The following is a 25,758-nucleotide window of genomic DNA, read 5'->3' as shown; positions in this document are numbered from 1 at the left end:
TTGGGGAACTACATCCTACATGCTACAGCTAAGAGCTCACATCTGCAACTAAACCGCCCATGTGCCACAACTTAGCCCCGGTGTGATCAAATAAGTGAATAAAGAAAATATCTTTAAAAAGCAGCATCTTCCATTCAATAAAAGTGGTCTCTAACTTACACCTAATTTTAGGAGGTTCCCCTTGGTGTCAAGAGTGAGATCCACATGACCCAGCACATGAGGGATGCTGGAAATTGGGGCAATAAGATCTGTGCATCTGGCAGCGGCTAACGGGCTTGCGCCTGACCTCCCAGCACCTGGTGAGCTCGGCCACTCGCCGAGCTGACTGAAGAGCCTGCACATCTCCTCAGAGTCATGAGGACAGAGGAAGACGTCTGTGTCCCGAGTGTGAGCTGTGGACGTGCTGATGTCTACCCGTCCCTCTCTTCTTTTGTCTCACGAGCGTCAGGGTAAGCACAGAGCTGTGAGGGACGTGAGAACGGAGCCCCACTCTGGTCACTCACTTCTCAGACATTCAAGCCCTGAGCGGCCCGGGAGGAGAGAGGGCGGAATAAGAAGCCTCACACTTGTGTACAGTATCTCGTGGCCGGGAGCCACCAGACCATGGGGTCTGAGGCTGGGGGTGTTCCAGGAGACAAACACCCCAGCCCCATAGAAGGGAATTAATAGATAGAAAGTGACCAAACCCAGCACATCCAGAAAAGTGACCAGACTGTATTATTCAGACAAAGGAAATCATCAGCAAGGGCCCGTGGAGGGGGGCGGGGTGGGGTGCAGAGGGCGGTAAGCCTTGCCTTCAGGACAACCACTGGTACCATCTGACTTGTTAACTATGTACTGACCACACTTTAATCATGGTGCACAGTTTATAATAAAATAATAACTTTAAAAATATGGTAAAAGTATATAAATAATAAAATGGGCTTGACCTGGCCCCACCGTCCTGTCTCCCACAGGAGAAGTCAGAGGCATAAACCCTGCCTCGGGAGGCCTGGACTTCCAGCTTTAACCTCGCTGGCATTGCCTGGCCACTCAGGGCCACCAGGACACTGACTACAGGCCGGTGTCTGCTCCAGGAAGCTGTCCTCGCCCAGAAATCCACTGTGCCCCCTCCTTGTGAGACCTAGGTTGTCTCTAGGACCCTCTCTTCCCCAGCTTTCCTAACTCACAAGGACCCGGAACTGATGACCACGGGGTGACTGGGGTGTCCTCCTCTGCCCCCCTTGGCCAATAGGTTGAGGGCCCATGTTCATCTGTTTGCTCTGACAGCCCCTGGTGGGCTCCACCCCAGACATCCTAAATGTCTGTGTGGCACACTGGCTGGGAGGGAGCACCATGGAGACCTGATGCCTTGGGGGTGCGGGGTGAGCACACAGCCTGTGATGCATGCAGAGAGCTCCAGGATGGGGGTCCTGTGGGCAGGTGGGCTGAGTCCCAGACACCCTTCCACCTGCAGAGCCCCACTAACAGGCCAGGCGGTCAGTCTAGGACCCCCACCACCCAGCTGCACACCCCAAACCGGGGGCTGTCAGGCTGCGAGGCAGAGTCCTGGGGCTGGCAGGTGAGCTGCAGGCACCTTGGGAGCAGCGACTCTGTAATGAGATGACGTCCCTCTGCTCTGGTTTGGTGGGTGGCTGCTGCCCTGAGCCCACACTTGACTTCTCCCTCGCTTTGGCCCTGGTCCCACCTCATCCTGTCGGGGCTCTCCCTGAGTCACTCCGACTGTGTATGTGTGATCCTCAAATTTATTTATGTATTTATTTAATTTTGGGGGGGCATGTAGGGACTTGCTTCCCTGATCAGGGACGGAACCCCTGCCCCCGCACTGCAAGTGTGAAGTCTTAACAACTGGACCTCCAGTGACATCCCTAAAATTTATTCACTGCTACCTACATGACAAGATTTCTCCTTACTTCTGTGTTGGTTACTTAATAAGACAGACTGCAATCCAGCATGAAGCTGATCCTGTACTCATCTCTTAAAGGGTGAGAAGCAGAGCCCTTCAATGTGCAGAGAAGATCATCTTGGGTTTGTAGAATTGCTTTTAATATTGTTTTTGGCTTCTTTATTCTTTCTGGTTTTTAATTGTTGAGAGCCCTCACTCTGCCCCTCACCGTGCCCTCCCACCGTGGCTCTGGGTCACCACACCTTTCTGATGCCGTGCTCGAAGGCCTGTCTGGCCAGCCGGCCAGGCCCGTCCACCGTCTTGCCATCATCGTCCGGCCCCCAGCTGGCGCTGTAGATGTCGATGTAATTGGGTCTGGTGCCCAGAGACTTGGCCTCCACCACATCAGTCACATCTCCATCCAGCATTCGGATGCCTGAAAGCACAGGCGGATGTGAGAGCCGTGTGGATGCTGGCCCCTCGTGGGCGGGGTTCCCATGTACAACATCGGGCCCCATATTCAGCTGGGACCCCAGCCACTAGCAACTCCCACCCTGACAGCCTGGAAACCCTGCTCAAACACAATATCAGAGAAATTCACAGCAGAACGAGAGGGACTCAGACCTGAGCACCATCACAGGTTCAACAATGGCGCCCACAACCACATGGGCCCTGGCCGAGGCCTGAGGGAAGGCTGAGGTCACCAGACGGCTGGCTCCTTGTGGCTGGACAGCCTCAAGAGTAAGCAGACACCAACGCCAACTGCTTCACCTGCTGGCTCCGCCTGCTCCCTACTCCTTCTTCTCCACCCTCCATGGACCGCAGGCTTGTGTCCCCAGGCTCAGGGTTGACCCCCTAACCCCATGCCAGCACATCTGGAGGCAGGCCTTTCAGGAGGTTCGGATGTGGTCATGAGGGGCCAGGGCAGGACAAGCAGACTCAGGAGAACAGATGGCGAGAGTGTGCCTCCCATATCCTCTGCCGCGTGAGGACACGGATGGTGGTCATCTGCCAGCTGCCACGCTACGGGGCCCTCACGAGAAAGCAGTAGGCTGGCACCTTGAACTTGGGCTTCAGCCCCCCAGAGCTGTGAGACACAAGGGCCTGTGGTCTGGGCCACCTGGTCTGCGGGATTTTGTCATGGCTGCCTGAGCGGTTTGGACCCTTGGGTGCCTGGTAGCAAGATGAGGGGTTGCCACCATCGTTTAAGCCTGGATGTGATGGCACAGGACGAGGTGGGGTAGACACCTTGTCACCAGCTCCAGAGAGGAGGCCTGGGGAGGCGGCCCCTCACCCACGGGAGGTGGGGGAACATGCAGCAGGCCACCGGGGAGACCCTGCCTGACCACCTGTTGCAACCAGTTAGTAACCACGGGGCTATCTCATCTCCCTAAGCTTCTGATGTCTGTAATGTGCAGTGATGAAAGCTATCACATCTGCTAAGGCGCCAAAACATCAAAAAAGATGGTTCATATAACGTGCCTGGCACGCGGTAAGTGGCCACTGTGTCAGCAGCTAGTCTGACCCTATCTGTAAAAACTGGGGCAGTAGAACCTACCTCCAGGGGTTGTTAACAATAACTACTTTTTACCTTTATTTTTAAAACATTTACTATTTGACACATGAAGGATTGCCTAGTACACACTTTACAAGCCTACTAAATAAAGCCTGGTACACACATTAGTTACAAAGCCTGCTAAATAAAGTAACAGACACACGTAAACCTCCATCTTGGGAAAATATGAACTTGAACACCTGAGGCCTTGACCCAGGCCTGCCCCTCACACAGGAAAGTACTCAGAAATGTGCATTAGTTTATCCATTGCCTTAACAATGGGTGCTTTAATATGAGTGGAAGCAGGCTTAAATAACACAGTGTGCACTGGGAATTCATCCTTTGTCAGTTACTTATGTTATAAATACCTTCTCCCAGTTGGTGCCTTGACTTCTCACTTTGTTTACGGTGTCTTTTGATAAATAGAGGTTCTCTATTTGAATAGAGTAAGAGCCAAATATTCTTTGGGCTTGTCAGCATCTGTGGAGGATGAACCACCCCCCCACCACCCCGTGCTGTACTTTCTCCTTTCTGATTTCTGGGGGATGAGAGCAGTCGGCATGGCCCCCAAAACCATGCCTCCTGTCTCTCCGGTCTGTGTGTCCAGGGCCCCTGTCTCTATGGCTGTGTCACAGATGGGAACTTGGGACTCTTGGAGCCATGAAAGCTGAGGAGGGGCCACAGCCAGTACAGGATGCTGGCTGCTTCATGGGGCAAAGATGCAGCCTTGGGGCAAGATGAAGAGCAGAGTGCTTCAGGGGGAAGAGAGCAGGGGCTAGACAGTCCCAGGGTGGAATCACATCCCAGCTGCGTCTGGCCTTGGGCCAGGGTCTCACACTCTCTGAGCCCATGGTTTCCACGAAACCTGCTGGGGCAGTCGGGAGGATAATATAACATTGGGGCCCTGATACCCTCTGCTTTCTGAGAAAAAGCAGACATTTATCTTTAGCAATGGATTCTCCAGGGCAAGAGACCCCACTGGCCACACACACAGCTAAAAGCAAACCAGTTCTGCCATCCAGGTGGTGACAGTAGCCTGCCGCCCTCAGGCCTCTCCAGGCCAGGGATGGGTGGTGGAATGCCAATGTCTGAACAGGAACAAGATGCCAGGAGACATCCCCCAAGTACGTAAAAACAGAAGACCAGAATGCTTCCCGACACCTCTCACATGGCTCCTCCTCCATCCTGGAGGGAGACTGACTGATGTGTGAGGAAGAAAGCACGACATACTGAGGTTTTAATTAAGCATCTGTTTTCCCAACACTGACAAGCTGCCAACAAGGAAAAGGTAAATATTTCCAGTAGAGACCTGCTGTTCCAGTATTAGTATTAAATGCGAATGGCTCTCGAAATGCCCAACTGAAGAAAACAGTCATCATTTCTTTAATGAAAAAATAAAGACCCATTTCCCATAAACTGTCAAGTACAAAAATAATGTAGACAAACCATCTGGATTTGGTTTGTCCTGGTTGTTGGTGTGCTTACAACTGGGCAGCAGGCTGGGTCCAGGGTTCCCGGGAACGGGAAAAGCGGGGCTGGCCCGTCCACTCTGAGGTCCCATCTAGGGAACGAGGTGGGAGAAGTGTGACGAGGAGGAGCGGGAGGGGGCTTTGCGGGGCCTGCTGGGCAGCTCAGCCCCTGGCAGAGTCACAGCCAGTAAGATCGCACAGCTGGGCTTGCAGCAGTCACCTTTCCACAGACTGACCTGCACCCACAGCAGCCTCACTGTCCTGGAGAACCCGACGAAAGCACTGATTTACAGGTCTCCTGAGGAAGTTAAAAATACAACCACAGTTTTCTCATAGTGACCCATCCTTCCTCCCTTCCCCTGCTCCTAATTTACAGACGGGAATGACAACCCGCTCCAGTACTCTTGCCTGGAGAATCCCATGGACAGAGGAGCCTGGTGGGCTACAGTCCGTGGTGTCACACAGAGTCGGACTCCAATGAAGCAACTGAGCACACAGCACGTGCAAACCACAGGCTTGTGTGCGGCAGGCAAACCCACCCAGGGCCACTGCATCGCCCCTGCAAGTGCCCTGCATCTGTCCACTATCACAGGCCAGTGGGAGGGGGGGCGGTGCTGGGCTTGCAGACAGGGTCTTAAAGGAGTAATTAAGCTGAAGTGAGGTCACATAGGTGTACCCCCATCCGACAGGCCTGATGTCCTTCTAAGAGGAAATTCCGACAGAGACAACACAGACCAAGGGATGACCATGGGGAGACAGAGAGGAGCAGCTATCTGCTGGTCTAGAGAGAGGCCTTGGAAGAAACCAGGCCTGCCAACACCTTCACCCTGGACTTTCAGCTTCTAGAACTGAGAGAAAATGTTTCTGTTGGTGAGCCAAGGAAAAGACAACCAGAACACCCCCTGCCCTCCTCCCTCTCCCCGACAGGAAGTCAGGCATCAGGTCGTTTGGAGGAGGGAAGGGGAGCGGGATGTGGGCCCACTCCTGTCCATTGAGAGATAATGTGTTTTGCCTTCAGCAAATGAATGGCAATGCAAGAGCAATGAACAGCGGCAAGTAAAATTAGATTGTGGCTTCCTGAGTGTGACAAATGGGCCTCCCCAACAAATTTTGCTCATTAATCCTGAGTTTATTTTAGCAGTTTCCACAGAGAATTGATTTAGTCTTTCTCTCTTTTTCCACTAAACCTACAGTATATTCTGTCCTACCAACAGCCATTCTGGGATGAGGGAGGTTGCAACAGTTGTTTAGAAATGCTGCAAACCTAAAAGGCTTCTGCTCTCATTATGGCCCAAGACAAATAAGCTCTCAGATCTGTAAACATGCCTGCACTGAACAGCCTCCTTCTAAGACCTGGGGCGTGTCTGCGGGACTGGGAGGCACGTGTGAACTTGCCACAGGGTCACAGGAAGTGTCCAAACACCGCGGCTGACCACCACACCAGGTCTCCCTGGGCTCCTGCTCAGTCTGATATCCCTCATGGTGGAAACGAGGCAGGAGCCGGCGGTGTCCAGTGAACTCTTGGGGTCCTGAACCGTCTTGGGCCCCTGAGAGGAGGCCTCTTCCAGTAGGTCTCGCATGAACCCTGTCTCTTATTTCTGTATTCTGATGCTTCAGGCCTTGCTGACCCTGCAGGGACTGAAGCCCCACGCTCCCAGGCTGGCCAGTTCCTGGAGATGGTACAGGAGACCCCCAGGATGTCTTCCTTGGGCAAACCAGCCAATCCAGAGCCCACCCCACAAGGATGTCTTTCATTGGGGGAGGGGGTGTCTTACCTTCAGGTTACTCTCCATCTGCCCCAATCACCCCAGGGCCAGGAACCAGACCACCAGGGGCAGCCCCTAAGCCCCGAGACCTGAAATGATTCAAACTAGCCCATCTTAAGCCTGCTCCCCCCTCCTCACTTCTTTTGTGCAGAAACCACAATAAGGGCTACAGATCACTGCTTCCCTTGCTTCTTCTGCCTCCACAGAGACCCTGGAGCCTGCCATGTGTCCCCCACAGCAGCATGACCTATTCTCTTGGGAACTGTGAGTGATAGACTCGGCTCAGGGACCACTGTCTCCTGACCTGTGGGCCTGTCATACCTGAATAATAATGAAAACTCTATTTCAAAACAGGTCACGCTTTCATAATCAGGTTCTGCTGATTTGTCAGAGAACAGTAAAAAGTGCAAGAACCTCAGCAGTGCACTGGAGATTTGAAATCCTGATTGAGTTTCGTGGTTTCTGCACCAGGGAGCAGGGTCCAGAGAGCAAAGCAGTTCAGTGAGGGCTGGTAGGGTGGGACAGGGGACAGTAGGCAGGGCAGGAAGGGATGCAAGGAGCCCTGAAGGATATATGTCCTGTGACAGGATGCCCTGAGTGGGCCTCTGATGGAGACCAGGAGGCAGTGACAAGAGGACAGTCACACCACCCAGCAAGAAGGCCACTGGCTTGTCACACAGGCTCGGACATACTCTGCGTTCTCTCCCTGCCTATCTTTCTCACAAGCCCCCAGGAGCGGAATTGCTTCTACTCAGTGTCCATGAGGACAACCTCAGAACCGCACATGCAGCCTAGAACTGGCTCACCTGTCCTGTGGGGAGGATGGTGGCCACACCTGCCCATCTCCTCCTTCCTAAGGCTCCTGTCAGCCTCGGGGTACCATACGCAGCAGGTGGGGGCCTTTGATGAGAATGCAAGGGCTGTGGCTGCCCACAGTCACTAAATCCCCCCAAACCTCCCAATGCATTTTAAATTTTCCTGCAGTTAAAAACACACTTGGAGCCTTTGAAGATTAATCTGCAGCTTAAATTGTACTCTTAAAATACTTGTAAGCCTAAACAGCTTAATGGAAACGCTAATGAGACTGAGTTCTGTGAGTCTGAATTAACATAATGAACTAATTTATGGGCAAGGATTAATTTAGCTGTTATGTACTTAACATTCTCCTGTTTATGAAAGGAAAAGCATGATTCAGTTCCCCCATCAAAACAGGGAACAAAAACACCAGCAGGAATGTGGCTGCTGCTGCTGCACTTTTCCTTCCCAGAAACAGTCAACAGGCTGAAAAGGCGCCCGACCTTTGTCCTTCACAAGGCTTGAGCAGGACACCTTTCAGTTCCAGGGCACCGCCTGCCCCCAAGCAGCCTGGGGATCTGTCCCTCGGGCTGGGGGGCTTTGCTGAGCTGGAGCTGGACACAGGGGCAGGCTGTGCTCCAGGTGACCCCATCCTACCTCAGGGAAATGTGTGAGTACTGCTAAGCATCAGCTCAGGGGAACAACTCGCCAAAAGCCAGACGCTCCCTAAAGTTAAAAGGGCAAGGGCTTCATCACATGCCCTACAGGTGACCTCACCCAGCAAGTTCTCCTTAGGCCAGGGTGGGATGAGCATCCTACAGGACGCTGGGAGGGGCCCTGAGGCCAGAGGACTTGATGCAGAGGCCTGGCTCACCCCTCAAGTCTGAGAGGGGCTCTCAAGGAACCAGCAGGGAGGGCTCTGTCCAGAGCTCACCTGGCAAGTGAGACACTGATGATGATGAGCTGAAGGCTGGTGGGCGCAAGTCTGAGCCCACCCACCACCACTGCCACCCAGAAGCAGACGGGGAAAGAGGGGTGGGGAATGCTACGCACAGGGCTAAAATTAAAAAAGGTTAAGAGAGTGAGAGAATAAAGACAGTGAGGAGAGAGGGCGGGGGATGGCTCGCCATCCTCTCTCTGTGGCTTCCCGGGTTGTCTCAGTTATCACAGGAAGGATGGAGAGGGCGGCTTAGAACATATGACGCCGGAAGAGAGAAGTAAGGCCCAGTTACCTTTGGAAGAAATGTGAATGCAGCCAAGGAGAAGGATTCACATGCCCACTGTGGACCATGGACCCTTTCTATCTGCTCTGCGCCTCCTCATGGGCGTGGTGGCAACAGTCCTCACCCGGTCACCACTGCAGCACCGGGAGCCACAGCTGCAAAGGGGCGACCTCGGCTTAATGTCAGGGGCCTGAGCTCACATGTTGGCTCTGCCAGCAGCAGTGGTGTGGACCCAGACGTAGCAGGCAAGCCTCCTTTCTGACTGTCAGTCTCCCCTGGCGTGAAGTGACGGTACTAACACCCAGCTCCAAGCGTCATTCTGAGGACCAGATGCACAGACGACTGTGTGTGTTGGTATAGCATCTGGTAACTAATGGCAACCAGTGACAGCACTGAGCGCCATCACAATAAAAATACTGATTGGCCGGATAACAAAGGGAAATCGAGCCCCTGGTCCACCCCTACTCAGGGCCCTAGAAATAACAGGAGCAAGAAAAGAAATGAATAAAACAGTAACAGCCCTGGAAAACAAGGGGCAGGAGGAGGAGGCGGGGTGCGAGGCTACAGCAGGAGGTGGAGTTGGGGGGGTGGTGGTTAGGGGATGGGGTGGAGCGGGGTGGGCAAGGGGGAGGGGTGGTTAGGGTTAGGGTCCTGCCACACCAGAGGGTTAGGGTTGGGGTTAGGGTTAGGGTTAGATGAGGGTTAGGGTTAGGTTTGGGGTTAGGGTTAGGTGGGTGGGACAGCCACCTCCTCTCTGGGCTGCCAGTGGGCAGCAGCAGGCTTCATTGATAGTCTGACACGAAGGATGAGGGCACCAAGGTTGGACAAACAGAACAAAGCGGGCAATGGGATGTCCAGTACCACCTTGCCAGACTCCAACATCTTCTCTCAATAGTCTACTGAACAGCCAGACAGAAAGTTGGCAAGGATGTGGAAGATCACCACCAACAGCAACCAATATGGTCTCATAGACACTTCTAGAACATTCTACTCAACAAGAGAATACATGTCCTTGTCAAATGCATGCAGAAGACTACCAAGATAGATTCACCCCGACATCAATGAATCTAGGAGAACTGAACTCCTATCCAAGTGTGTTCCACAACCACGAGGGACTCTAACTTGGACTCTTACTAGTAACCAATGGCAGAAAGAGAACAGTTCATCTCCAAACAGTTGGAAACAAGACAATATGCTCTTAAATAATCTATGAGCCCAAAAGGAAGTATCAAGGGAAAAACAAAACATTGAACTGAATGAAAAGGAAAATACAACATATCAAAATCTGTGAGACATGGCTAAACTTACTACTATGAGAGATTTATGGAACCACTGTTTACATCAGAGAAGAGGAAAACATCTCAAATCAATAACGGAAGCATCCACTTCAAGATCCGAGAAAAAGACTTCACTAAGCCCAAAGCAAGAGGAAGGAAGGAGATAATAAAGATGGGAGCAGAAAACAATGAAGTAGAAAACAGAAAAACACTAGAGAAAATAAGCATAACAAAGAGCTGGTTTTCTAAAAAGATTACTAAAACTTGGTAAACTTCAAGCAATAATGACTTAAAAAATAGAGGGGCTGGGGAGACACAAATTACCAACATTAGGAATTAAACAAAATATAACCACAGACTCTACTGCACCAAAAGTGCAATGAGAATACTACAAACAACTCTACACAAATAAATGTGACAAGTTAGATGAAATGGACCACCTCCTCACAACATACAAACTACCACAATTCTTGCCTGGGAAATCCCATGGACAGAGGAGCCTGGAGGGCTACAGTCCATGGGATCACAAAGACTCAGACACAATATAGCATATGTGCACTGCACTCAGTATGAAACAGACAATTTGAACAGCTCTGTAACTTTTCAAGAAATTTAGTTTGTAATTAAAAAACAATCTCCCTACAAAAGAGATTTTTTAGGTCAGAAGAGTCTACTAGTAGTTAAAGAATTAACACCAATTCTACACAATCACTTCCGGAACATAAAAGGGAGGGAACAATTCTCAGTTCACTTACTGAAGCTAGGACTGCCCTGATACTAAGATCAAACACAGTGGAGAGAGAGAGAGAGAGAGAGAAATTACAAACCAAGACTCCTCATGAACATAAAAACCCTTTACAAAATATTAGCAAGTGGGTTTCAGTAATATATCAAAAAGGAAAAGAAAACACCATGGCCAGGTGGGGCTTACTCTACAGCCAATACTGGATCAATATTCAGAAACCAATATAACCCACCATACTAACAAGCTAAAGAAAAATCACATAAAACATGCCACTTGATGAGGAAAAGGTGGTGACAAAATTTTACATCCATGCATTCTTTAAAAAACTCAAAAAACTGTGAATAGAAGGGAGCATAATAAACTTCCTAAAAAACGTTTACAAAAAAGTTATTGTTAATGTAAAGGTCCAGACCTTGTTCCTAAGGTCAAGAGCAAGGCAAGGATGTCTGCTCTTGGCCGGAAGTCGTAACCATGATGATAAAGCAAGAAAAGGAAATAAAAGGTACATGGATTAAAAAGAAGAAATAAAATTGCCCCAATTTGCAGATAACAGTATCAAGTATAAAATCTAAAAGAATCTACACCTAGAATTAATAATGAAGTTTAGAAAGGTTGCAGGATACAAGATTAACATGCAGAAAACATTTGTATTTCTGTATGTTAACAATGAACACATGAATGTCAAAGAAAAACAATGACTTTTATCATCATTTAAATAAAATGAAATAGCTATAAACCTAACCAAACATGTATAGAACTTGCATGGTGAAAGCTTCATGGTGCTGATGAAAGAAATCAAAGATACAAATAAAGGAAGAGACATATTGTGTTCATAAACATAGTAAAAAGGTCAATTCTCCCAATTAATGTACAGGTTTAACACAATTCCTACCAAAACCCCAGCAAGATTTTTTTTTTGCTCGATACTGACAAAATAATGATAAAACTTGTACAGAAAGGCAAAAGAATTAGAAAAACTAAAGTGGGAACAATCAGTCTACCTCATTTCATAACTTTCTGTAGCTATGACAGTTAAGACTTTGCTGCACAGGCAGAGTGACACAGACACATATATAAATGGAACAGACTGAAAGCTCAAATATAAACTCATTCAAATAACTCAAATGACTCTTGACAAAAGTGCAAAAGCAACTCAATGGAGGAAAGGCACTGCAACACACAGTGCCACAGCAACTAAATGTCTGCAGGCAAACAAAACAAAGAATAAGAAACCTTGACACAGGTCTGACACGTCATACAAAACTAACTCAGGGTGGATCTCTCAAAATGGAACTAAAAAACTTTTATAAAACTATAAAGCGTTTAGAAAGAAAAAACAGATAATATCCTTAGAATGTAAGATAAGGCAGAGCTCTAAGATTGATACCAAAAAAAAAAATGACCCATAAAAGTTAAAGTTGATCAACTGGATTTCATCAAAATTTTGAAATTTTACACTGGAAAAGACATAGTTGAGAAGGATGAAATGACAAGTTACAAAATGGGAGAAAACATTCACAAACAACATCATCATCATAGCACAAATAACTAGAACATATAAAGATCTCTCAACACTTAATAGTTAAAAATTAGAAAATGAGAAAAAAGACATGAAGAGACATACCACCAGAGAGGACACACAGATGGTAAATAAGGACATGAAAGGATGCCCCACATCACTAGCCTTAGAGAAATGCAAATTAACGAGATATCACTACACACCTATCAGAATGGCTAATGTAGAATCAGTGACAATACCAAATACTGGCAAGCAGCAGAGAAACTGAATCACTCACACAGTGTCAATGGGAATGTCAAATGGCACAGCTTCTCAGAAAAACACTGACAGATTCTTAAAAAAAAAGTGAACATGTAACTTTCCATAGAACCCGGCAAACTGCACTCCTGGACGTCTATCCCAAAGAAATGAAGGTACTGCTCACACAAGAATGGAAGAATGCTCACACATTCATACAAGAATGTTTCCAGGAGCTTTACTAGTAATACCCCCAAAACTAGAAACAACACAGATATTCTTCAGTGGGCGAGTGGTGACACAAACTGTGTTACATCCATACCATGGAATACTATTTCTCAATGAAAAGGATCAAACTGCAGATGTATTCAACAACCTGGAAGAATTTTGGAAGAACCATAATGATGCAAAACACTAATCCCAACAGTTACATAGTATATGGTTCCTTTTTTTCAAGTTTTATCAACCTTTATTACAAATCAGTTAGATAATAATAACAAAACTAAGGTCAGAAATTAGAAGATAAAAATTATTCTGATCAGATAAAAATAAATTTTTTAACATTGATATTAAATAAGTTATTAACAAGTTGGAGAGAAAATGTTTGAACATGGAGAAGCTAATATTTCTATGACTTAAAAATCAATGTGGTCCCATACTCTACTCAGACATTGATTATAACCTCTAGTTAAACATAAGAAAGCTGGGAAGGAAGACTCTTGAACTTCATTTCTTCACATGTTTAAAAATGAAAGGAAAAGAAAATTTTATTTAAATCAATTCTTTTGTACTCAAAAGTTTTGAATATTTGCTTAAATTTTCATCTCTCAACTTTAATTCCTTCTCGGGAAATACAATGAGGGCAAAGTTTACATTTAACCCTCTTAACATCTGTAACACATATTAATGGAACATCTTCAGGTATACATTGTAACTGGGATATTTATATTTATCAGTACCATGATTCAACCCCACCACAGAGTACTTGACAATCTCTGCTGGCCAATGTGATCGGGTACTGACTCTGGGGTAGGAAGTAGAGTGACTTCTTAACACGGGGTACAACACGACTGAGCAACTAGGCACATGCACACGCACACACACACAGAGACTGGTCCCTAGAGTTAATTCACTTTTGCACGAGGAAGACATTCCCAAAATATTCCTAGTCCCAAATTATGGCTCCATTTATACATCATTTTTTAAATGAGGCAACAATGGTTGCCAGAGGTTAAGGAAGGAGCTGAGCAGCAGTGGTTGTGTCAGTACAGGGGCTACATGAAGGATCTCTCTGTGACCCTGTTCTCTGTCTTGACTGTCTCAGTGCTAGTATCCTGATTGTGATGCTGTTGCTGTAGTTACACAAAGATCACCATGATGGAGAACTGGGTAAAGGATACACTGGATCTTTATGTATTGTTTCTTACAACTGCATGTGAATCTATAATTATTTCAAATGGACACTTGATTGAAAACATCCCAGAAGATAAATTATTTTCAAAGTGTCAAAACTGCAAAGATAGAGTATCAGAGAACTAAACAACTGAGCTTAGGGATTCTCCCAAGACCCAAGACAAAAGGCCAAAGGGATTAAAAGTTTGAAAGTTAAGAGGCAGAGTTCTAGTCACTGTCTTATTAATAAGAGTTCTGGGAGGATGGAGTGAGGAAAAGTAAGCAAGAGAGTCAAATATATAACAGAAGGATCCCCTGAAGCCAAGCACAGAAGTCTTTAGATTTCAATCTCAAATCTAAACAGTGATGACCAAAGAAACTGGCCCTCCCTTAGCAGTTGAGTTCACATGATTTCTGGAGTGTAAGATGATTAATAACTCAGGAGGGCCAGACAGGAAAAGGAAAACAAACTCATATCAACACACAGGTTGAATCCCAAAATGAGGAAAAGAAAAAACAATCCTGAAAGATTCTGGAAGAAGAAGGAAGTTATCTGAAAAGGAACAAAAATTAACATTGGCACCAGACCCCTCATACCAAAAAAACCAAGGGACATGGGTTTTAAAATTCCCAGTGAAAATTATTTTGAACTTAAAATCTAAATTCAGCCAAAACTGTTGAAGAAAATAGAAACTTCAAGAACTCAGAAAGTTTACTACCTAGATAGCTACCCATATATACAGCAAAGCACTCAAAAATATCTTTTGAAAGAATGAATGACCTTAGTAGAGAAGAAAGTCTTGTAAAATAAAACAATTAACATAAAACAAAGACATAGGACCAAAGAAAAAAGGTAACCAAAAAACTGGCCCATCTTTGCAGTGAAGCCCTCATAACTGTTGCCACGTAATGTAGAAATGTAGTAACAACACAGACTGAAAATCCTGGATGATGCCAATGTGGGAGGCAATCCCAATGTGGGGGGCACCGCAAGAGAGAGGAATAAGGCAGAGGGGAGCAGGATTACAGTTGGGTTCTTGCTTAGCTTGGGAGAAGTGGGCAGGTACAGATCAAAGTGCAACATTGCAGAAAGATAAATTCAGATAGGTGTGTTTCAAGGTGTTAGAAAAACAGAACTGGAATGCAAAAATTTCAAGCCATTACAATGAAAAAAAAAAAAATAAAGAAGAGGCAATAATCTAATCTATCCAGCAAAAGGGAGTAAGTAAAAGAAACAATGACAAACAGTAAAAAATATATAAGTAAATAATTTAATACATTAGTAAATAATTAATAAAAGAAAAATCAAAACACAATAACAAATATATCTGGAATCAGAACGTGACTACATCAAATTCCCTTTAAAAGAGACTCTTAGGTGGTACCAAAAAAATTTTTAAAAAAAGTAGATACACGCTGCTTTGTTGTTTAGTTGCTCAGTCATGTCCAACTCTGAGATCTTGTGGACTGTATCCTGCCAGGGTCCTCTGTCCATGGGATTTCTCAGGCAAGAATATTGGAGCAGGTTGCCATTTCCTCCTCTAGGAGATCTTCCTAATCCAGGGATCGAACCTGCATCTCCTGCATTAGCAGGTGATTTTTTTTTTTTAACCACTGAGCCACCAGGGAAGCCCACATGCTGCTTACAAAAGGTTAAAAGTAAAGAAATGAAAAATACATGAGGAAAGCGATGATAAAATAATTTACCAGGCTTGGCAATATTAATATCCCCTAAAGAACAATTAAAGGCAAAAAGAGAATAAGACAAAGTGGGAATTTTTATACTAATTAAAGAAAGAGCCATTACAAAAAAGAGATGATAACTTTTATGCATCTTGTAATGGAACTAATGTAACTATGAAATGTATTATACTGATTAAAGAGCCATTACAACAAAGAGAGATGATAACTTTTATGCATCTTGTAACATAACTATGAAATGTATACATCAAAATTGAGAGAAATCGACACATCCACAACTGATATAGAGACTAACATCCCTTCTCAGAAAGAGACCAGGCAGACAAAATACAAGATGTCCACACACCTGAAGGAGCTCAATGCAGCCAGGTGACAAATGTGGCCTCTCCAGGCACCAGGAAGGCAGAATAGATGGCTGACATGGACAGGCCTACCAGACCAGGCATTGAGCGGGGTGCGGAAACCGACCTCTCAGGGCGGCCACTGTGCAGCCCCAGCTAAGCATTGCCATGAAGGAACGAGGGCCAGCGGAGCCAGAGCTTCTCATTTTTTTCAAGAGAAGCGGCAAATTCCTATTTTCTACATAAAATCTCTTGATCCATAAATGTTTCCTCTAGTTAAAAAAAAAGCACTGGTGTGGGCCACACAAAACACATCTGCAAGCCAAGGCGGCCTAGGGGCACGGGTGCACCTCTGGTCCAATTTGTAGAGACTTGTTCGCATAAGCCTGGAGGAAAAGTACTCCTCAAGTACTCGTCACATACCCACTGGAATGCTCATAAGAAACCAAGCATGTCCTAGACCACACAGAGAACTTTACAGATTCAGAAAGGCAGAAATTATACAGAGAACAGTCCCTGATTCCAATAAAGTTAAAAATTAGCAACAAAAGGAGCACCCAAAAAATTCTATATGAAGTTGGAAAAAACATTTAAATCCCTTATAAATAATTTTTGAGCTACAGGGGAAAAAAAATCAAAGATGAAATTAAAGATTGTTCAGAAATGAATAATAAGAGCACTGTGTAATTAAGCCAGAGATAGGTAATGAGAGGAAAACAAGTAAAATGTTTATTACTTATTAAAGCACATCAAAGCCTGAAAATAAAGAACAAAACATTCTATTCAAGGAGGTAGGAAAAAATAATAAAAATTTAAAAGCTGGAAGAATTAATAAACAAACAAAAGTAGAAATTCATGAGTTGAAAATAAAAGAACTCAATAAAAAAAAAATCAGTCTCAGCTGTGGGAGGGACATGAGGCTGCATCAAGGAGCTTGGGAAGGTGAAGCTGGCCTCAATCCAGGTCCCGGGTGAAACCTGAAACCAGCCAATCCCGGGAGGGCGAGGGAGAGCCAAGGAAGAGCAGTCGGCCCTGGATCACCAGGAGTTGCATGCTGTGCTGCCTCCACCGACTCTCCAGAGGGGCAAGGCAAGGGAGCCGAGTTGTTTAGAAGGAGGCATGGGACCAGTTAGACACCGGGAAGCCAGGGAAGGGGGGGAACGTGGGGTGCTGACTCAGGAAGGGACACTGGTAGGGGGAGGCATGGGGACCAGGTAGACATCAGGAAGCGGGGGACGACAGGGGGTGCTGACTCAGGCAAGGACCCTGGCAGGAGGAGAGAACGGAGTGCTTCCAGACACTGGCACAGGAATATCCTGAGCTCACCTCCTCTCGTGGATACTTAATAATCTAAGCTACATATTAATATGAAAAAAATGCCCTCTGGAGAGAGACCCAAGAGCTAGCTGCAGCTACTCAACAAAGGCTAAAAGGGCCACCTCAAAGCAGGTAGGAGAGGTGGAGACATGGTCTCGTCAACACCATCTCCCCATCCCAACTCCAGGCCTGGAGACCCACAGTCTGGAGGGAGCTCACAAACACATAACTTCTCTCTGAGAAGCCAGAGGTTTGCTGCCCCATGTCAGGCCCCACCTCGGGGATCTGCACTAGAGAGACAAGCCTCCCAAATGTCTGGCTTTGAAAACCAGTGGGCTTCATGCCCAGGAGACCCCCAGGACTGGAGACAATGGAGGGTCAGCTCTTAAAGGCTCCCATGCAAACTCATTCACCCTAGGACCCAGGTGCATGTAAAGAGCCTTGGTCATATGTGAAAAGATTCAACTGCAAATTTTAAACAATCTGCCAAAGGAGCAAAAGTCTGTTGGGTGTCTCTCAGGGATGGAAGCTGGCAGGTGCCATTTCTGCCCTCTGACTATAACCTGTTAGCACCTGTCCTCCCGCCCCCCTGTGCTGCTGCTATGGCCCAAAAGAGAAGGCGGGTAAGTGTCAGTCCTCCTGCACTGCTGCCATAGCTGTACCAGAGGCAGCAGACAAGCACCCCTCACCCCACGGTCCCCCAAAGCTAGTGGGTGCATGCAGCCCCCACATGGGATGCCCTTGAGAGTAGGCTCTGCTGGACAGAGAGGATTGTGTTTCTGGGGCCAACATCTCCAGAACAATCAAACAGATAGTTCAAAAGACAACCAAGAATGAGGACAAGTTTAAATGATAAAATTCATCACCTACACGGGGCTACCCTGTCAAGACTGGGAGAGATAGCTCTTTCTCCTAACACATAGACACAAACACAGAGAATCAAGAAAAATGAGCAAACAGAAGAATTAGTTCCAAATGAAAGGACAAGATAAAAAGTCCAGAAAAACCTGTAATGAAACAAAGATAAGTAATTTACCAAATTAAAATTTCAAAATTATGGTCATAAAAGTGCTCACCAAACTTGGGAGAAGAATGGATGAACACAGTGAGACTTTCAACAAAGACAGCGAATATATAAGAAAGCACCAAACAGAAGTCATGAAGCCAAAGAACACAATAACTTAACTGAAAAATACCCTTGAGGGATTCAATAGCAGACTAGATGAAGCAGAGAAAGGATCTGTGAGTGTGAAGACAGGGCAGTGGAACTCACCCAGAGAAGCAAAAGAAAAAATAATATTTTTACAAAGGAAAGATAGCTTAAGGGACCTATGGGACAACATCAAGCAGAATAACATTCAAATGAAAGGATACGTAGAAGGAGAAAAGAGAAAAAAGGGGGAAGAAAATTTATCTGAAGAAATGAAGTTTGAAAACTTCTTTACCCTGAGGAGGAGGCAGACAGCCCCTCAGGAATCCCAGAGAACTCTAAATTAGATGAACCCAAAGAGACCCACCCCAAGACACATTATAATTAAAACGTCAAAAGTTAAAGATAGAATCTTAAAAACACCAAGAGAAAAACAATTTGTTGTATACAAGGAAACCCCCATGAGACTATCAGCAGAACCTTTGCAGGCCAAAGGGAGTGACATGATATATTCAAAGTGCTAGAAAAAAGTTTCCAACCAAGAATACTCTATTGAGCAAGTTTATCATTCAAAAGTGAAGGAGAGATAAAAGAATTCTCTAAACAAGCAAAAGCTAAAGACGTAAAAAGTGACATCAAACACATACATTGTGGCAGTGTGGAGGGGGGAGCGGAGTGAAAATGCATAGTTTTAGGATGCACCCGAACTTAACTTGCTATCAACATAAAACAGACTATTATATAGATAGGCTGTTATGAGTCCCCCGGTAATCACAAAGAAAAAACCTACAGTAGGTATACAAAAGATAATGAGAAAGGAATCTAAGCCTAACAATACAGAAAATCATCAAAACAGGGAATAGAGCAAGATAAGAAGAAAGAAGCAGAACTCCAAAACAGTCAGGAAACAGTGAACAAAATGGCAGTAAGTACATACCTATCAATAATTACTTTAAATACACTAAATTTTCCAATCAAAAGACATAGTAGTTGAATGAATACACAACAACAACCAAGAATCAACTATATGCCGCCTATAAGAGACTCACCTTAGATGTAAGGTCAGACACTGACTGAAAGTGAAGAGACAGAAAAGCATTCTTCATATAAAGGGAAATAAAAATAAACCTGGGGTAGCTCTACTGATATCAGAGAAAACAGACTTTAAAATAAAGTCTGTAATAAAAGATAAAGATGAGGATCAAGCAATGACAAAGGGGGCAAACAGACAATAAGATACAACATTTGTAAGTGTGAATGTATCCAACATAGGAGCACCTACTTATATAAAGCAAATATCAACAGACCTAAAGTGAGAAATTGACAGCAATACAATACTAGTAGGGGACTTTAATACCACACCTACATCAACGGATAGAGCATCCAGATAGAAAATTAATAAGGTAATATCAGACTTAAATGATGTTTAAATGAGGGACCTAATAGATAAATATAGGACAGTTCATCTAAAAACAGCAGAAAATACATGCTTATCAAGTGCACATGGAGCATTCTCCAGGATATATGTTAGGCCACAAAATAAATCTAAATAAAGTTAAAATTGAAGTCATATCAAGTAATGGTATGAAACTAGAAATCAATCACAAGAAGGAAACTGAAAAAATCACAAATATGTAGACATTAAACATGCTACTGAACAACCAATGGATCAATGAAGAAATCAAAGGAGAAATTTTTAAATACCTTGAAACAAATGTAAATGGAAATACAACATAACAAAATCTATGGGATGCAGCATAGGTCGTTCTAAGAGAGAAACCTATAGCAATACAGGCTACCTCAAGAAACAAGAAAACGTTCAAATAACAATCTAACTTTATATTTGACGAAACTTCAAAAGTAAGAAATGAAGCCCAAAGTTAGTAAAAGGGGAGAAATAACAAAGATCAGAGTGGAAATAAATGAAATAGAAACTAAAAAAATAACAGAAAAGATCTATAAAACTGATTATTTAAAAACATAAACAAAACTGACTGAAATTTACCTGGACTCACTGAGGGAAAAAAAGAAAAGCCTTAAATGAAATCATAAATGAAAAAGGCAGCATCACAACTGATATCAAAGAAACAGAAAATAACATGAGACCACTATTAATAATCATACATAAACAAATTGGCCAATCGAGCAGAAATGGATAACTTCCAGAAACATAAAATTTTCTAAGACTGAATCATGAAGAACTAGAAAACCCTAGACCAATCTAGGTTAGACCAATCACTATTAGGTTAGACCAATCACTGTTAGGAATATTGAATCTGTAATCAAAAAACTCCCAAGAAACAAAAGCCCAGGACCAGATGACTTCACTGTTTAATTCTACCAAACAGTTGAAGAAGATTTGATACCTACTCTTCTCAAAACTCTTCCAAAAAAATTGAAGAGGAAGGAATGTTCCTAATCTCATGTTATGAGACCAGCACTACCCTAATACCAAATCTAGATGAGAACATCAAAAAAAGAAAATTATACTGTTCAATATTCCTGACAAACCTAGATGTAAAACTCCTCAGTAAAATATTAGCAAACCAAATTCAATAATACATTAAAAGGACCATGCATCTTGATTGAATGGGATTTATTCTAGATATTCAAGGATGGCTCAACATCTGCAAATCAGTCAACATAATATAAAACATGATGGATAAAAATCATATGATGATCTTGACATATACAGAAAAAGCATTTGACAAAATTCCACATTCATTTACAATAAAAACTCTCAACAAAGTGGATTCAGAGGGTCTATGCCTCAACATAAAAAAGGCCACATATGACAGGCCCACAGCCACCCACACTCAACAGTGACAAGCTGAAAGCTTTTCCTTAAGATCAGTTAGAGGACAAGGATGGCCACTCTTGCAACTTTTATTCAACATAGTACTAGAAGTCCCAGTCACAGCAGCTGGGCAGGAAATAGAAATAAAAGGCATATAAATTTGAAAGGAAGAAGTAAAACTATCACTAGTTCTGGATGATGTGATTTTATATATAGAAAACCATAAAGAGTTCATAAAAAACTGTGAGAATGAATAAATTCAGTAAAGTTTCAGAACACAAAATTAATATACAAATATCTGTTGCATTATATACACTAACAAGGAACTATCAGAAGAGAAATTAAGAATACCATTTACAATTGCATCAAGAAGAATAAAACATCTAGGAATAAATTTAACTAAGGAGGTGAAAGACCTGTACACTGAAAACTTATAATACATAATGAAAGAAACTGAAGATGAAATAAAGAGAAAGATAATTCATGTTCATGGACTAGAATAACTAATATTATAAAAATATACATACTACCCAAAGCAATCTATAGCAATCTGCAATTTCATTGCAATCCCTATCAAAATTCCAAAGGCATTTTTTCACAGAACTAGGACAAATAATCCTAAAATTTGTATGAAAATGTAAAAGCCAAAGCTATCATGAAAAGGAAGAATAAAGCTGGAGGTATCATGTGCCCTGACTTGAAACTATATTACAAAGCTCTAGCAATCAAAATAGTATGGAATTGCTAAAAAAAAAAAAATTAATTTATCAACAGAGTGGAATAGCAAGCCCAGAAATAAATTCAAGCATATATGGTCAATTAATTCACAAAAAAGGAGGCAAGAATATACAACAGAGACAGGACAATCTCTTCAATAAATGGTATTGGGAAAACTGGACAGCCACATGCTGAAGAACAAAACTGGGCAAATATCTCACACCATACACAAAAATTAACTCAAAGTGGATTAAAAACATGAATGTAAAGACCTAAACCTACAAAACTCCTAGAACAAAACATAGCTGGCAAGCTCCTTGCCATCACCCCTGGTAGTATTTTTTTTGAATCTGACTCCAAAGGCAACAGCAACAAAAGTAAAAATAAACAAACGGAACCACATCCAACTAAAACACTTCTGTGCAGTGAATGAAACCATCAACAAAATAAAAGGGCAACTTCCTGAATTGGAGAAAACATTTAAAATCATCTATCTGATTAAAAAATGAGAAGAGGATATAAACTGACATTTTTCCAAAAAAACATACAGATGGCCAACCGGCACATGAAAAGATGTTTAACATCACTAAACTGCTGCTGCTGCTGCTAAGTCGCTTCAGTCGTGTCTGACTCTGTGCGACCCCATAGACGGCAGCCCACCAGGCTCTGCCGTCCCTGGGATTCTCCAGGCAAGAACACTGGAGTGGGTTGCCATTTCCTTCTCCAGTGCATGAAAGTGAAAAGTGAAAGTGAAGTCACTCAGTTGTGTCCAACTCTTCGTGACCCCATGGACTGCAGCCTACCAGGCTCCTCCGTCCATGGGATTTTCCAGGCAGGAGTACTGGAGTGGGCTGCCATTGCCTTCTCCGTCACTAAACAGCAGGGAAATGCACACTAAGGTCACAGAAAGCTATCAACTCACATCTGTCAGAATGGCTATTATGCAAAGGACAAGAAACAACAAGTGCTAGTGAGGATGTGGAGCAAACGGATTCCTCGTGCGCTGTTGGTAGGACTGTAAATTGGTGCAGCCACTATGGGAAACAGCATGGCAGTTTCTCAAACAATTGGAAAAAGAACTACCATATGATCCCCTGAGGAGGGCATGGCAACCCACTCCAGAATTCTCACCTGGAGAATTCCACAGACAAAGGAGCCTGGCGGGCTACAGTCCCTGGGGTTGCAAACAGTAGGACACAACTGAAGTGACTTAGCACACACAAACCATATGGTCCAGCTATCCCACTTCTGGATAACTTATCCAAAAATGAAAACCCTAATTCAAAAAGATACATTAACTGCGATGTTCACTGCGGTGTAACCCACAATAGCCAAGACATGGAAATAACGTATGAGTCCACTGATGAATAAATGGATAAATAAGATGTGAGGTATATATATATACATGACATATATGATTACCCATTAAAAAGAAAGAAATCTTGCCATTTGCAACAGTATGGATGGACCTTGAAGGTACTGTGCTAAGTGAAACGAGCCAGGTAGAGAAAAGACAAACCCTGTATGCTGAATCTAAAAAAAAACCTCACAGATACTACAATCTCCCAGGATCTGTGGGGAATACATTTCAAGACTTGAAGTGAACCTGATACCATGGATAATATGAAATCTTTATCCTACACTTTTTCTTTTATATACATACTTTTACCTATGACAATATTAACAATTTTAACAAGTAACAACAATAAGAATAAAAGAGAACAATTATAACAATGCACAGTATAAAACTTATGTTAAGGTGGTCTGTCTCTCTTGCTCGTTCTCTCTCTCAAAATATCTTATTATACAAACTGAATGTCTTTTCCACCTTAAATAAGCACTCATCATACACTGTGGTCATAAACTCTGCAGTATGAGATGCAACAGCAAAAGTACACATTTTTCCCTCGTGACAATTTCATGGATAGAAGATTCGTTCTTACTATAGATTTCAGTAACCTCAGCATACAAGTTTTTTTGTTCCCTTACTAAGCAAAGAACTTTCACCTTTTCACTTACTGGAACCAATTTATGGACTCTCTTTGGTGTATCCAAGTTGCCAGCATTACTATTCTCGGGCTTGGGCCACTATTAAGTAACACAAGCACTGTGTTACTACCACAGTCCATTTGATAACTGAGATGACCACTAAGTGCCTAACACAGGGACATACTACACAAAGAAATGATTCATGTCCCAGGCAAGGCAGAACGGGTTGGCTCAAGATTTCATCACACTACTGAGATGAGTGTAATTTAAAACTTAGGAATTGTTTATTTCTGGAATTTTCCACTTAGTATTTCAGGCCATAGCTGACTGTGGGTAACTGAAACCACAGAAAGCGAAACCATGGACAATGGGGCCACTACTGCTCAGAAAAGAGACTGGTGGTTCCCAGAGGGAAGGGCGTCTGATGGTGGGTAAATGGGTGAAGGGGACCAAGAGGTACAAATTTCTGGGTATAAAGTAAATAAGTTATGGGGATATAACACACAGCAAGGTGAATACAGTCAATAATACTGTACTGCAAATATGAAACTGCTAAAAAAAAGTGAATCTTAAAAGTTCTCATGACAAGAAAAATCATTTCCTAACCATGTGGGGTGACAGATGGTAACTAGACTTATGATCATTTTGCACTTATACAAATATCGAACCATTAAGTTGTACATCTGAAACTAGTATAATGTTATATGTCAGCTGAATTTCAATTTAAAAAATCTAGTTCTTTAAAAAACCTGTTTTGTAGGAAATAACAAATTTTTACCAGTCTGACCAAAGGAAAGGGCAAGATGCCACAAATAAGATTAGAAACAATTATAACTATAAATATGGAGAATATGTTTGTTAATTATGAAAATACAACATAAAATTTAACTCATATATTTGAAAATCTGGAGATTGATGATTTTCTAGGGAAGTTTAACTATCAAATTCCCTCGAGGACAAATAGAAAGCCTGAACAGACCCAGCCCTTTAAAGAGTCACCATAAATGCTCAGACTGATTAACAAGGTCCACCAACGTTTCAGAGAACAGGCAATATCCACAGTATATGAAATATTTCAGAGTACAGTAAAAGGCAGAAAGTTTCCTAACTCGTTCAATGAAATCAGCATGACTCTTATACCCAGACTGGTGAGGGACATCATAAAAAACAGCTCAATCTATCTTATAAATAAAGATGCAAAATCCATGCATAAAATATTAACAATTGAATGCAGCACAGAACCTAGGTCTCGCACGCTGCTAGATTCTTCACTGTCTGGGCCACCAGGGAAGCCCAAAAACTAATGGTCATAATCAAATAAAACGCATTACAAGAATGAAAGGATGAAATTTCCAATATTAAGAAATGTATTACTGCAATTACTACATTAAACAGATTAAACAGTAAAGTTGAAAAACAATAAAATCACCTTACTAAATGCTTTCTTAAAAAACATGTAATAAAATTCAACATCCATCCTGATCAATACTCTTAGAAGCTAGAAATATGAAAATTTACTTAATTTAATCAAGAGGAACATGAGGAAAGCTATAGAAGGTGCCTACAAATGGTGTTAACACTAGGAACATTCCTGTATGTGTCAGAAACAAACAACAAAACCTATAAACAATTATTATTCATTGGAAGTTCTGATATGTTGAAATAAGACATGGGAAAGAAATGACAGTTATTAAGGAGATAAAGTGTTAACTATTACAGAGAGAAAAACCATTATTTATAGACAGCTTTTATTTACACCTGTCTAGGGAGAAGGCAATGGCACCCCACTCCAGTACTCTTGCCTGGAAAATTCCATGGACGGAGGAGCCTGGTAGGCGGCAGTCCACGGGGTCACTAAGAGTTGGACACGACTGAGCAACTTC

The 25,758-nt window shown here is 43.4% G+C and overlaps 1 protein-coding gene across 3 annotated transcripts in view; it reads right to left on the bottom strand.

The window, feature by feature from the left end:
- Nucleotides 1-25,758, bottom strand: part of PCSK6 (proprotein convertase subtilisin/kexin type 6) — a 165,862-nt gene that overhangs the window by 62,195 nt on the left and 77,909 nt on the right. For all 3 annotated transcript variants that reach the window (XM_043921580.1, XM_043921578.1, XM_043921579.1), the window contains exon 7: nt 2,149-2,321. In XM_043921580.1, coding sequence (XP_043777515.1) covers nt 2,149-2,321 — 173 coding nt within the window. The remainder of the gene's footprint in view (nt 1-2,148; nt 2,322-25,758) is intronic.

Source organism: Cervus elaphus, chromosome 13, assembly GCF_910594005.1.
Source record: "Cervus elaphus chromosome 13, mCerEla1.1, whole genome shotgun sequence".
NCBI lineage: Eukaryota > Metazoa > Chordata > Mammalia > Artiodactyla > Cervidae > Cervus > Cervus elaphus.
This window is presented reverse-complemented; position numbering and strand designations above follow the sequence as displayed.